Here is a 13,735-nt window from a genome sequence, read left to right on the forward strand (position 1 = left end):
CTGGAGAATCCCAGGGATGGGGAAGCCTGGTGGGCTGCCATCTATGGGGTCGCATAGAGTCGGACACGACTGAAGCGACTTAGCAGCAGCAGCAGCAGCAGCAAGGATTACATAATTTTCCCATTTAGCCTTAGGGGCTGGACTTAATACTTGAACATAAAAACTAAGTTGTGCCAGATTCCTGAACCATTTATTCCTTTCTCCTAAATAAGTTACCATCTCCCTTTCTATTATAATCTTATTGTTGTTGCTACGTGGACTGTTCTGTAATTTACAAAGCATGTTTACAAATATTATCTTATTTGATTCTTACAACCACTTTGAAGGCAAGATAAATATCTGCCATCATCCTTATTTTAAGTTTGAGAAAGCTTAGAGACTTGCCCTTTCTCTGTCTTTTTTTAAAACTGCTGTTTTATGTGTTTTAATATCATATGCCTCCACAGATCTATTCTGAGAAAATTACATAGTTTAAATAGAATCTATGTGAGAGGGAGAACAATAAAAACAGCACACGTCTTTGCTAGTTTTGAAGAAGCACCAATGGTTATTTACGGCATCCAGAACACAAATTAGAATACATGGAGTGAGGTCTTAACAATTGGGGGGAAAAATGTATTCTGTACCCATCAGCAAACAACAACTCACAAGCCAACTTAAAATAGAATGTGTTCTCAAGTTTCACTTCCAAATCTCTCTTATAAGAAGGCATGCCCTTTCCTGCAGTTTATGAGTTCATTTCATACCTGTTCTGACAAACTAGAGTTAGATGAAAAGCTGGGTGGTAGGCCATCCATGGTTGGGCTTCCCCCTTCTGGAAATCCTGAAAAGGATTTGAAAAGTCAGTGGAACCTGTTATATCTCGATCGGTTACTATGCCTGTATGTTAGCACTGTGGTGGGTACTGCAAGGAGCATACACACACTGAAAAATCACACACACCAAAAAATCCTTAAGAGTATTGCTTCTCAAAGTGTGGCCTGAGGACCCTGGGGATCCCCAAGATTCTTTCAGGGGATTTGCAAGGCCTTTTCTAAATACGTATCTCTGTGAAGCCCAATTTTCTTCGTATACTTCAACCAATAAAACATACTGTAACAGGTTGAATGTAGACGCAGATTTGAGAATTCGGCTGTCTCTGTTACTGCAGGCATTTAATAAATTTTAAAAGTGTAAAGCGACGCCACTCTTCTCACTAAATCTTTCTTTTTAATATTTTTTCATAGAAATATGTTACTTATAAATGTAATAAGTTTAACATTTTTTAAAAGGGTTAATAAATTTTTTAAATGTCTTTTAATTAACACATTATTACTAGAAAGAAACACACAAACCATAGTTCTTTGGGTCTGCAGTGTTTTAAGAGTGTTAGAATGGTCCTGAGGTCAAAATGATTGAGAATTGCTGCTTTAAGTACAAACTCCATCTAAATGTGGAGACATGAAATGGAGAAGATACTTGGCTGTATTCATTCATTCAAAAGCTTTGGGAATATACAGCTGTCAACAAAACAGCAAAATATCCCTCCTTCCTCGAGCTTAAACTTTAATGGAGTGAGACAGGCAATAAAGATATAAGTAAACATACATATAATATTACAGAGTCATAATGGTATGAAGAATAGACAGAGGAGCGGGCTGTGGATAGCTTCGGGCAAGTAGTATGTTTATATAGACAAGGGAGACTTCACTGAGGTGACACCTGAGTAAGATCTGCAGTTGGAGAGGAAGCAGGCATGTGTATATCTCAGGGATGGATGTTCCAGGTATAGGAAACAGTGAATGCAAGGGTCTGGCGAATTTGAGGAATAGAGAGGTAGCCACTGTGCCTGGGGAGCAGTGAGAAAACGGGAGAAGAATAAGGAATGAAGTCAGACAGGAGGTGGGGAACGGGCAAGGTTTGTGGGACTCCTGGGACACTTAACATGACTTGAGCTTTAACAAGCATGGCATGGGAAGCTTTTGGAGGGTTTTGAACAGAATAGTAAAATTGTCTGCCTGTCTTTTAATAAGGTCACTCTGGCACCAGGGCTGAAAATAGAGAGAAGGGGGTAAGAACAGAGAGAGGAGACCAGTTGTGTGTTGCAAACCCAGACGGGAGATGACGGTGCCTTGAAGCAGATAGTATCAGTGGGAGTAGCAACAGTGATTGGATTCTCAACATATTGTGAAGGAACAGTTGGAAGGAGTGTGAGGAAAGCAAGCGAAGGGTCATGGGTGACTCTAAGGTTTTGACCAGAGCAACGAGAGTTGTCCTTCCTTAGGAGGGAAAGTCACTGAGATGAACCAAGTGCTTCAGATAAAATCCTGGATGTTCAAAGGTGAGAGCCACCATTGTTAACAGGAGGGAGCAGTGTGGCAGGCCCAGCAAGGTTAGGTTTGAAGGAAGGCTGTCTTCTAACGGATGGGGACAATACTCCCAGATGGGAGCAACATAAGAGGTGGCCATGTGCTTCTAAGGTACATAGTACAAAGTGGTACACATGGACATCACCAGATGGTCAACCCCGAAATCAGACTGATTATATTCTTTGCAGCCAAAGATGGAGAAGCTCTATACAGTCAACAAAAATAAGACCGGGAGCTGACTGTGGCTCAGATCATGAACTCCGTATTACCAAGTTCAGACTCAAATTGAAGAAAGTAGGGAAAACCGCTAGACCATTCAGGTATGACCTAAATCAAATCCCTTATGATTATACAGTAGAAGTGAGAAATAGATTTAAAGGCCTAGATCTGACAGACAGAGTGCCTGATGAACTATGGAATGAGGTTCGTGACATTGTACAGGAGACAGGGATCAAGACCATCCCCATAGAAAAGAAATGCAAAAAAGCACAATGGCTGTCTGGGGAGGCCTTACAAATAGCTGTGAAAAGAAGAGAGGCGAAAAGCAAAGGAGAAAAGGAAAGATATAAGCATCTGAATGCAGAGTTCCAAAGAATAGCAAGAAGAGATAAAGCCTTCTTCAGCGATCAATGCAAAGAAACAGAGGAAAAGAACAGAATGGGAAAGACTAGAGATCTCTTCAAGAAAATTAGAGATACCAAGGGAACATTTCATGCAAAGATGGGCTCAATAAAGGACAGAAATGGTATGGACCTAACAGAAGCAGAAAATATTAAGAAGAGGTGGCAAGAATACACGGAAGAACTGTACAAAAAAGATCTTCACGACCAGATAATCATGATGATGTGATTACTAATCTAGAGCCAGACATCTTGGAATGTGAGGTCAAGTGGGCCTTAGAAAGCATCACTACGAACAAAGCTAGTGGAGGTGATGGAATTCCAGTTGAGCTGTTTCAAATCCTGAAAGATGAGGCTGTGAAAGAGCTGCACTCAATATGCCAGCAAATTTGGAAAACTCAGCAGTGGCCACAGGACTGGAAAAGGTCAGTTTTCATTCCAATTCCAAAGAAAGGCAATGCCAAAGAATGCTCAAACTACCACACAATTGCACTCATTTCACATGCTAGTAAAGTAATGCTCAAAATTCTCCAAGCCAGGCTTCAGCAATGCGTGAACCGTGAACTCCCTGATGTTCAAGCTGGTTTTAGAAAAGGCAGAGGAACCAGAGATCAAATTGCCAACATCCGCTGGATCATGGAAAAAGCAAGAGAGTTCCAGAAAAACATCTATTTCTGCTTTATTGACTATGCCAAAGCCTTTGACTGTGTGGATCACAATAAACTGTGGAAAATTCTGAAAGAGATGGGAATACCAGACCACCTGACCTGCCTCTTGAGAAATCTGTATGCAGGTCAGGAAGCAACAGTTAGAAGTGGACATGGAACAACAGACTGGTTCCAAATAGGAAAAGGAGTAGGTCAAGGCTGTATATTGTCACCCTGCTTATTTAACTTATATGCAGAGTACATCATGAGAAACACTGGACTGGAAGAAACACAAGCTGGAATCAAGATTGCCAGAAGAAATATCAATAACCTCAGATATGCAGATGACACCACCCTTATGGCAGAAAGTGAAGAGGAACTAAAAAGCCTCTTGATGAAAGTGAAAGAGGAGAGTGAACAAGTTGGCTTAAAGCTCAACATTCAGAAAATGAAGATCATGGCATCTGGTCCCATCACTTCATGGGAAATAGATGGGGAAACAGTGGGAAAAGTGTCAGACTTTATTTTTGGGGGCTCCAAAATCACTGCAGATGGTGACTGCAGCCATGAAATTAAAAGATGCTTACTCCTTGGAAGAAAAGTTATGACCAATCTAGATAGCATATTCAAAAGCAGAGACATTACTTTGCCAACTAAGGTCCATCTAGTCAAGGCTTTGGTTTTTCCTGTGGTCATGTATGGATGTGAGAGTTGGACTGTGAAGAAGGCTGAGGGCCAAAGGATTGATGCTTTTGAACTGTGGTGTTGGAGAAGACTCTTGAGAGTCCCTTGGATGCAAGGAGATCCAACCAGTCCATTGTGAAGGAGATCAGCCCTGGGATTTCTTTGGAAGGAATGATGCTAAAGCCGAAACTGCAGTACTTTGGCCACCTCATGCGAAGAGTTGACTCACTGGAAAAGACTCTGATGCTGGGAGGGATTGGGGGCAGGAGGAGAAGGGGACGACAGGGGATGAGATGGTTGGATGGCATCACGGACTCGATGGACGTGAGTCTGAGTGAACTCCGGGAGCTGGTGATGGACAGGGAGGCCTGGCGTGCTGTGATTCATGGGGTCGCAAAGAGTCGGACACGACTGAGCGACTGAACTGAACTGAACTGAAGGGTTTCCACAGCTTGGGCAGCCGAGGGAGTTCAAGGCTGACATTTTCTGATCCCTGGATATGTGCTAGTCCTGTTCTGTTTTCCAAGTCTTAGCTCATTTTCCCCTCACATGTGCCCTATGTAGGAGGAGCTCTCAGACCCTGTTTTATAGATAAGGTCTTACCCGGCCACTGCAGCCCTCACTGCCTCCATTCCTGTCTGTGCCCACCCCCTGCCTCTTTGCTTCATTTTTCTTTACCGTATGACTTATCTAGTTGTTTATGTTTCCTATCTCCTCCAGTAGAATAGAAGCTCCATAAGGGAGGGACTCATTTGTTTTGTTCACTGCTGTAGCCCCTGTGTCTAGAATCAGTTCAGTTCAGTTGCTCATCATGTCCGACTCTTTGCGACCCCATGAACTACAGCACGCCGGCCTCCCTGTCCACCACCAACTCCCGGAGTTTACTCAAACTCATGTCAATTGAGTCGGTGATGCCATCCAACCATCTCCTCTGTTGTCCCCTTCTCCTCTCGCCTTCAGTCTTTCCCAGCATCAGGCTCTTATCAAATGAGTCAGTTCTTCACATCAGGTGGCCAAAGAATTGGAGCTTCAGCTTCAGCATCAGTCCTTCCAGTGAATATTCAGGACTTAGTTCTTTCGGGATGGACTGGCGGGATCTCCTTGTAGTTCAAGGGACTGTCAAGAGTCTTCTCCAACACCACAGTTCAAATGCATCAATTCTTCGGCGCTCAGCTTTCTTTATAGTCCAACTCTCACATCCATACATGACCACTGGAAAAACCATAGCTGTGACTAGACGGACCTTTGTTGGCAAAGTAATGTCTCTGCTTTTCAATATGCTGTCTAGGTTGGCCATAACTTTTCTTCCAAGAAGCAAGTGTCTTTTAATTTCATGGTTGTAGTCACCATCTACAGTAATTTGGGAGCCCCTCAAAATAAAGTCTGTCACTGTTTCCATTGTTTTCCCATCTATTTGCCATGAAGTGATGGGACCAGATGACATGATCTTAGTTTCCTGAATGTTGAGTGTCTAGAATAGTACCTGGCATATAGCAGATGGTTAATAAGTATTTGCCAATTGAAAGAATGACTTGGGTTAAAAAACAGTAAAGGGTATAATAAAACTTTACATAGTAAAAAAAAAATTCTATAGCTACACCATTTCACTTTGTGTTCAGAGTTTTAGAAAAGTTATATTTTGTTTTATTTATTTAAGATGAATCAACATCCAGTTAAAACCTAGTAAACAGATTTATGTTTATTTAAACACATGTAAATTTTATGTACAATAATTATATTCTTTATTTAAATGTATCAAATCTTGAATACTTTGGAATATTTTTCATGTTATCCATGTCAGGAAGGGTTTTGTTTTGTGTTTTCATTTTTTTCCCTAGATTAAGTAGAAAGCAAATCGAGGTTTGGGTAATTGTGTTCTGTGAGCCTGACTTCATATATTTTTAAGGTATTGTATTATTTGCCTTGGGAAAATTATTCAGATATTTGCTAAATCTTCTTTTCAGGGTACCTTTTATAGATACATTTTATAATAATTAAAAGGTATTTTAGACTTAATTTAAATATCATTTATTGAAGACATTCTATGTATCAGGCACAACATGTTGTTTTACTTAATCATCTTATTTTGAAAAAAGTTATATTGTTGTTGTGAAAAAAATTAAATGAATGATGATCAGTAAAATACTCAATCAAAACTAAAAAGGAAAAAAGTAAGAATGATCCCAAATCTATTTACTTTTTGGAACAGCTCTATTAAATAAGTATTCTTGGCCCCATTTTACAGATGAGGAAACAAGCTGGAGAGAATACTCCACTGGAAGAGGCAGCGTTTCCCTGGACCCCTGGGTAGAGACATGAAGAGCCAGCTCACACAATAGATATTGCTCTTCATGCCTTCATTGTACTTACTTGGCAGAGGTATGGGTTTTTGATGAACTGCCCTGAAAGGAAGAAATTCAGATTCATTAAAGGGCAATGCACAAGATGAATAAGTTTCACTTTTTATTTGCACTGAAAATAGTCTGAACAGTTGCATCACAAAGGATCAACAGGAAGAACCAATAAACCATATCTAAAGACAGGAGAGGCACTACAGCCTTCAAGAGAAGTAAGATTATTCCCTTAATTTCTTTAAAAGATGGAGGGTTAGCTTGTGTTAGATTTTACTTCAGTCCAATAATTAACTGAAATATTAGTTAAGTCTCTGTGATGCTAAGCAGTTCTTTTAAAGTTGTTGCTTACTTAACATTTTTTAAAAATTTAATTGCAAACTGCTGCTGCTGTTGCTGCTAGGTTGCTTCAGTCATGTCCGACTCTGCGACCCCATGGACTGCAGCCTACCAGGCTCCTCCGTCCATGGGATTTTCCAGGCAAGAGTACTGGAGTGGGGTGCCATTGCCTTCTCCAACTGCAAAGCAATAAAATACTAAATCTTTACTGATCACTATAAGCCAGTGTTTCTGTGCAGTATGACAATACAGATGTTAAGGAAACTTATTTTCAAAGGAAAAGATTCTTACTTCTGGGCAGGAGGAGGAAACACTGGTGACTGCATATTTTCTTGTCTGTGACTAGATCCCCGGTGGCGTTCAGCAGGTATAGGTTTTTCTGCATTAAGGAAATGATTATATTAGGATTAGAAGGAAATGTCTCTCCCCATGCCCAAACCCAGTATCAACTGAGAAGAACTGAGTTTGGTCAAATGTCTTCCCATGAGCAAGTCTTTCACCAAGAAGCTTTGAAGCCATGAAGTTTGCTCAGAGTTGTACTTACTTCCTATAGAGGCTCACCCTAAGGCTTCACTATCACTCCAAGCTCCCTGCTCAGCAGGCATGGAAGACTATAAAGAATGGAAGGATAGCAAGCCAAAAGCATCAGAGGAAAGGCAGAGGAAAGCAAGACAACAGGAGAGGAGTCTGGAGGAAAGATGTGGGAAATGATGGAAGAGACCCAGCAGAGCAATAAAAGCAGACAGGTGAGTCGTAACACACATTCAGAAAATGTCTACCATCCATCGTCAGAGACAGGTATGCCCGTGTTAACTCAGGAAATGGTAGCTTTTAACATCGAGTACCTTCAAGTGTGGCATTAGGTGGGTACAAAGCTTTCATTTCTATGTAGTGTTTTAGGTCTTGAGATTATGAATGATTCTTCTGGGTTTTTTCCCTCCCAGTATTTTTCAAATTCAAATTTTTTTAAATGGGAAAGTTCTAATAGAAAGTATACATGGTTATGATAAAGGAAAGGAAGGCTTTGAAGGTGTACTAAGAAGATAGATATTTGAACTCAGGAAACATTATTTTGAAAACTTAGCACAAGAACTTGTTCAAACCAACAGATTTGTTAAAATTTCATTACTTAACTTACCCATTAATTCTGAGACATTGGAATGGTTCTAAATCAGTCTGCATGCCTATGTGAGGTTGTGGTACAGTTTCTGGCAAGTCATATCTGTCTACAGACAGGCAGGTTTGGGGCATGTCGACTGTGGCCTACTGCACAGATGTAGCTTGGCAAGCCCAGGTCCTGATCAACTTTGCTACTCACTACTCATGGCAAAGTAAAGACTGTTCTGTTTAAAAATTGAGCTTTATGTTTACAATTGCCTTATAAATAATGAAAGAAATTTAGAAATATATTTGTATACAAATTTTAAATCAAAATAACTTGTAGAGGACGTGCTCTTCCATCAAAATAATATAGATTTACCTTCGCAAACACTTGAGGCATTCTGTTGAGAGGCAACTGGAGTCTATTTAAAAAAAAAAAAAAGATAAGGATCTTCAATACAGTGGTACGTAGAAATAAAAGTCAAAACAATAATATTAAAATAAATACTGGAGAGAATATTTCTTTGATGCATGGCTTTTCTTTCAATGACAAGAGCAACCATTAAAAACACACAGTCCCCAGCTCAACCTTTGCATCAGCTGACAATGGACCAGCAGTGTGTCATGGAAGGAGCAGTGTCACTTTGGTGTGGGGTCTCCCCAGTCTGTCAGCAGTTCTGGAAGAAGGCATGGCCCCCCAGCAGCTGCTGGGCAGTAGCGCCTGTGCAGTGGAAATCTGGCTTCTGGCTTAGGTCTCAGAACCCCACCGTCTTGGTGTTTGTGGTTGTAAATGTCAGGCTACAGTGTAGATACTAGGTCAGGATGGGCTTCCTTAAATAGTGGGCTGGCTCAGGTTCCCCACGTTCTGGCCAGAATGTGAGTGTAGTCAGGACTGTGTGCCTGATGTACAGTTGTCAGTCATTAGCTCCCAGGCCAGCAGGTGGGGAAGCAGACCCAGGGCTTCCCAAGGGGAAGGCAGAGGTCACAAGAGGCAGGGAGCCTGGCCCCTGCAGCCACTTACTCAGTGAAGCCACATCCTGGAGGATGGGATCCTCCCATCTTCCCTGCCTAACTGAGGATTCCAAGATTCTCTTGGACTATCCAGGCAGCAACAAGATTGCTGTGTTCCTCTTAGCTGAAAGCACTGTCAACTTTAAATAAATGGATAAGAATGAACGACACAGGAAATATGAAGCACCTTTAAATACACAATTAACTTACTGTCTTCAGTGGCATAGCTGTTTTCTTCCTGGGGGATAAAAAGAGATTGACTTGTTAAAACACAGCAGAGATAAAGAGGAGCTGACAACTTATCATTTTACTCTCAAATATAAACTAGAATAATGAAAGTGATACAAGTGTCTAAGAAGATGATCCATGAAGGGCAGAGAAGGGCAGAAACAGGATTCAGTCATGATCTTCTGAACCTCAGATAGCGTCCGCTGACAGATGGCCAAGGGGTTAATGGGGATAAATAGGAGAGCCAGTTACCAGGGAGTCAAGATAACTGAGCTCTTGCTCCAGTTCTGCAACGAATTACTCTGTGACCTCAGGCCTCTCTCTTGGCTGTGAGGGCCAGTCTGAGCTTTAGTTTCCTCATCTGTAATGTAAGGACCACAAATAGTATTTTCAAAGGTGCATGGAGATCCCTCCCTTCCCCCAACAGCACCCCAGGGCTACTGTCTGGGGCAGGAGGGTGAAGACGTGAGGGTGGCCAAGCAGGTGTGTTTGGCAGCCAGCGCCTCCCCATGCCAGTGGCCCTCCAGCCTCTGGTGACTCCTCTCTACTGGACATCTGCCTAGAATTTCACTCCAAACAGATAAAGCCAAGACAAATGACATGTTTGAAAACCACTGCGACCTCTGGTCCTGAGGGTTCTTGCATGAGCTAACATACCAGTTTGCCTTAGTTCAGTAGAGATTGGACTCTAATGTTGCGCAATGTACTTAGTTGCTCAGTCATTTCTGAGTCTTTGTGACCCCATGGACTGTAGCCTGCCAGGCTCACCTGTCCGTGGGGATTCTCCAGGCAAGAATACTGGAGTGGGTTGCCATTCCCTCCTCCAGGGGATCGTCCCAATCCAGGGATCAAACTCAGGTCTGCATTACAGGCAGATTCTTTACCATCTGAGCCACAAGGGAAGCTAAGGCTTTATAATTGTCATCTGCATTCATTCTAAATACTGGCTTTCTCTCTATCTCTCACTTTGTTTCAGCTGAGAGCTGGATGATTGGGGGAAGGATACTAACAATTCCCAATTCCTGGTACTGGGTTAGACTATTCACATGTTATTTAAACCCCACACTGTCCTTTTTAAGTGGGTATTTTTATTACATTTTAGAGATTATGAGACTAAGTAACTTGTCTGAAGTGATAAAACGAAGCCAAGAGAGAAGTGTGCAGAGTTTTGCCTAATAAACCCCTGAAATTAAAAGCTTCTTTGCTTTACTCAAAGGCAGAATTAAGACTATAACCATGCAGGCCAGCCTTGGACACATTTAAGTGTGCTTTTAAAATAGCCTGTTGAGCCAATATGACATTACTGGGTCACTGTTTGTAGTATTAACACATTAGAGTACTCACCCAACAGTTTACAAAGGTCTTCTAAGTTCAGTGAGAAAGAATGACCCTCTCATCTCCATTTTGAAAGGAACCTTAGCAGTGTTGCTTTGACTGAACACCCCGTACAAGCTGCTCTGTGTGCTCATTTGTTTACAGATCACTAACTACTTGGAAGAGAAGCCAAGGAGTAGAAAGGACGAATGAAACCTGCTTATGGGTCTTAAAATATTCAAGCTCTGGAGCTTCTGTTTTGTGGAGCACAAGCCACTGAGCTCAAGATTTAACTGACAGCTTATGGGAGGAAAGACCACTAGTTTTTGACGTCAGCAGGGGCACCCGAAGTCCAACTTGAAGCATGCCTTGGACATAGAGATGACTAGGGCAGGAGGGTCATCGCACACTCCAGGAGCACACCTATTGTAATGTTAGGTGTGCCTGCATCTGAGCTTGGGCACGTGTGCTCTTCTGGATGGAAATAGCAGAAAGACACCTGCCCCTCTTGGGCTCCCAGATACTCAGGCAGGACTCCTTTGTGGATTCCAGGCAGGCCGCTCACAGCAGTGATAGAGACTAGTTACTTAAATCACAGAGTTGCTTCTCTGCAACAGGAACTTACCCAGCCCTGGGCAGTGGGGATGGTGCAGCAGGTAAAGAAGCTGACTTGGAGTCCCAGGCTCCACTCTTGCGACCTGCACAGACATATACACAGGTCAGTCTCTGGGCCTGATGGCACAGTGAGCTGGCCTTGCTGGCAGGCTCAAAAGACATGCACATTTTTTTGTTACTTTCAGTTAAGCATATATAAGTAGTTACGTTGAAGTTTGGGGGGAAAACCTATCATAGGCAAAGGTAATGAAATACTTTTTAAAATGCCAATTTATAAGCTCAGAACTGGGGTGTTAATTAGGAACTCCCATCCTAACATTGCTAAATGACCTCTCCTTGTCCTTATGGGACAAGTTAAGAACCTCTGATTCTATGGGCTCAGTGAGAGCTCACAAGGGTTCATATGGGAAGGGGCTCACACTTGCATCTATAATCACTGCACATATGTGCACACCAGAGATGCCCAGAGTCAGAGGGGCACAGACCCACCACTCCTGATCACACCTAGAGATACCAATCATTCCTAACTGTGCATACTTACACAGTACACACACCTCACCTCACATTTGAAGGACACTTATTCATTCATCTCTGTATTCTCAGGGCCTTTACCCATTGCACAAATAGACACATTGAGAGAAGCAGCAAGCTGTTATCGAAATCTCATCTTCTGAAGCCACAAAAGGGATCGAAAAGGCCTTGTCCACTGTGCCCACTTCCCTTCTCCCTACTTGACCATCATTATGAGAGTGGAAGGTGAGAGACTGGAAAGGGAGCAGGCCTGGAAGGGGAGAGGCCTGAGCTAAGCCAGCCCCCTCAGCATCTCCTGGCTGCCTCCTCTCAAGCTGATATTCGCCTGCCTGGACCTTACTGCTCAGGGATATGAAGGCTCTCTATTGAATTAAGTTGAACTGAATGAATATTTTAATTAAGAACCTACGACATTTACAAGTTCACAGTTCCCAATGGACTTAAAGGGGATATGCTATAAATGTAGGTTGGACTTGCCTTCAGTCTGTATTATTTGAGTTCGCAAGATAAAGCACACATAAGCAAATGGTGAGGGGATAATCTATTACTAAGAATTATTGAGAGCCTGGTATGTGTAAAGCGCTTGGAAGTACTATGTTAGTTGCTGTGGAAGAGCCGAGTAGGCCTCTGACTTCTCAGAATTTACAAGGGAATACAAAGGCACCCCACACCACCTCATCAGACAGGGCCACCTATTCCAAACACAAAAAAGGGGGAAAGGCCTTGAAAAGTATTAAGTGAAGACGTCATAAAGTTCATTCTCATGTACTTCACTAGAGTCCTTCAGGCTCTCGCTCAGAGCCCATTGACTTTCTTTCTACACACAGTCCTTACAAAAGGGCTAATTTCCATCAGCTCTCACCAGCGGCATCTGCAAAAGGAGAGGCCCCTCCCATGTAACTCTTACTTAGTTGTAACCTGACCCTGACATGATTTTTTTTAAAACACTTTGAAAAAGAAGCTACACTTGAAATTTTTAACATTTCCCGTGTCAGTAAACTGCAATATCAACTGAATATGTAGTAGTATGAGTCCAACTGTGTTTCATTAGCTAGAGCATCAAGTTGATATTGCTCTTCAAATTCTCAGTATTTAAGACTGACATTGTGAGTGGGAGGTGCTTTCTTTGTGAAATACCCTTGTCTTGACTACCTAAATTTCAAGGGACTGAAGCAACTTAGCACACACATGCACGAACATGTACAGAATTAACCAGATTCCCAGCTGGTGCTGTACTTGCATGCTAAGTTGCTTCAGTCGTGTCTGACTCTTTGCAACCCCATGGACTGTAGCCCTTTGTCCCATGGACAGAAGAGCCTGGCGGGCTACAGTCCATGGGGTTGCAGAGTCGGACATGACTTAGCAGCTGGGCAATCACTAAGCAAAGTAAAATTATTGCTGGAAAGGGATTGAAAGTATTTGATGGTCAAAAGCATTGAGTAAAGTGAAAGGAGTGAGATGGAAAAGACTACACATTTATGACTCCATCTGTATGAATGTTCATAAAAGATAACTCTATAGCAGAAGAAAGCAGATCAGAATACCCAGGGCTGAGCATGGGAACAGGCATCAAGGCTCTTTTGGAGTTGGGGTGGACATGGTAAATTTCTAAAATGGATTGTAGTGTTGGTTACAAAACTCTGCAAATGTAATGATTTTTAAAAACCATTGAATTATACATGTAAAATGAATGAGTTTTATGACTTATGCTAGTTATAACTCATAAAGGATCTCAGTAAATATGATTATTGCTATTTTCATCTTATCCTCTTGTTATCAACCACTTCAGTGTCTCTAGATGCTGGGCCCTGGGCCAGGTACTTCACATGTGTCACTTCTGAGCCTCCCATAGGATCAAGGGAGTAAACAGGGGCTCCCCTGTTAAGCGGGAAGGTCCACTGCCGAAAACTAAGGTTATTCGTGTTGAGAGCCGAGGCTGGCCGTAT

General features: G+C 42.2%; 1 protein-coding gene across 1 annotated transcript in view; it reads right to left on the reverse strand.

Moving 5' to 3' along the window:
• BLNK (B cell linker) overlaps nt 1-13,735 on the reverse strand; it is a 79,541-nt gene that overhangs the window by 3,669 nt on the left and 62,137 nt on the right. Inside the window, exons 10-15 of the mRNA XM_052661068.1 lie at nt 11,269-11,341; nt 9,312-9,339; nt 8,470-8,512; nt 7,281-7,368; nt 6,670-6,701; nt 747-823 (exon numbers count right to left, since the gene is read on the reverse strand). Of these exons, the coding sequence (XP_052517028.1) occupies nt 747-823; nt 6,670-6,701; nt 7,281-7,368; nt 8,470-8,512; nt 9,312-9,339; nt 11,269-11,341 (341 nt within the window). The remainder of the gene's footprint in view (nt 1-746; nt 824-6,669; nt 6,702-7,280; nt 7,369-8,469; nt 8,513-9,311; nt 9,340-11,268; nt 11,342-13,735) is intronic.

This window comes from Budorcas taxicolor, chromosome 23, assembly GCF_023091745.1.
Source record: "Budorcas taxicolor isolate Tak-1 chromosome 23, Takin1.1, whole genome shotgun sequence".
NCBI classification, from domain to species: Eukaryota; Metazoa; Chordata; class Mammalia; order Artiodactyla; family Bovidae; genus Budorcas; species Budorcas taxicolor.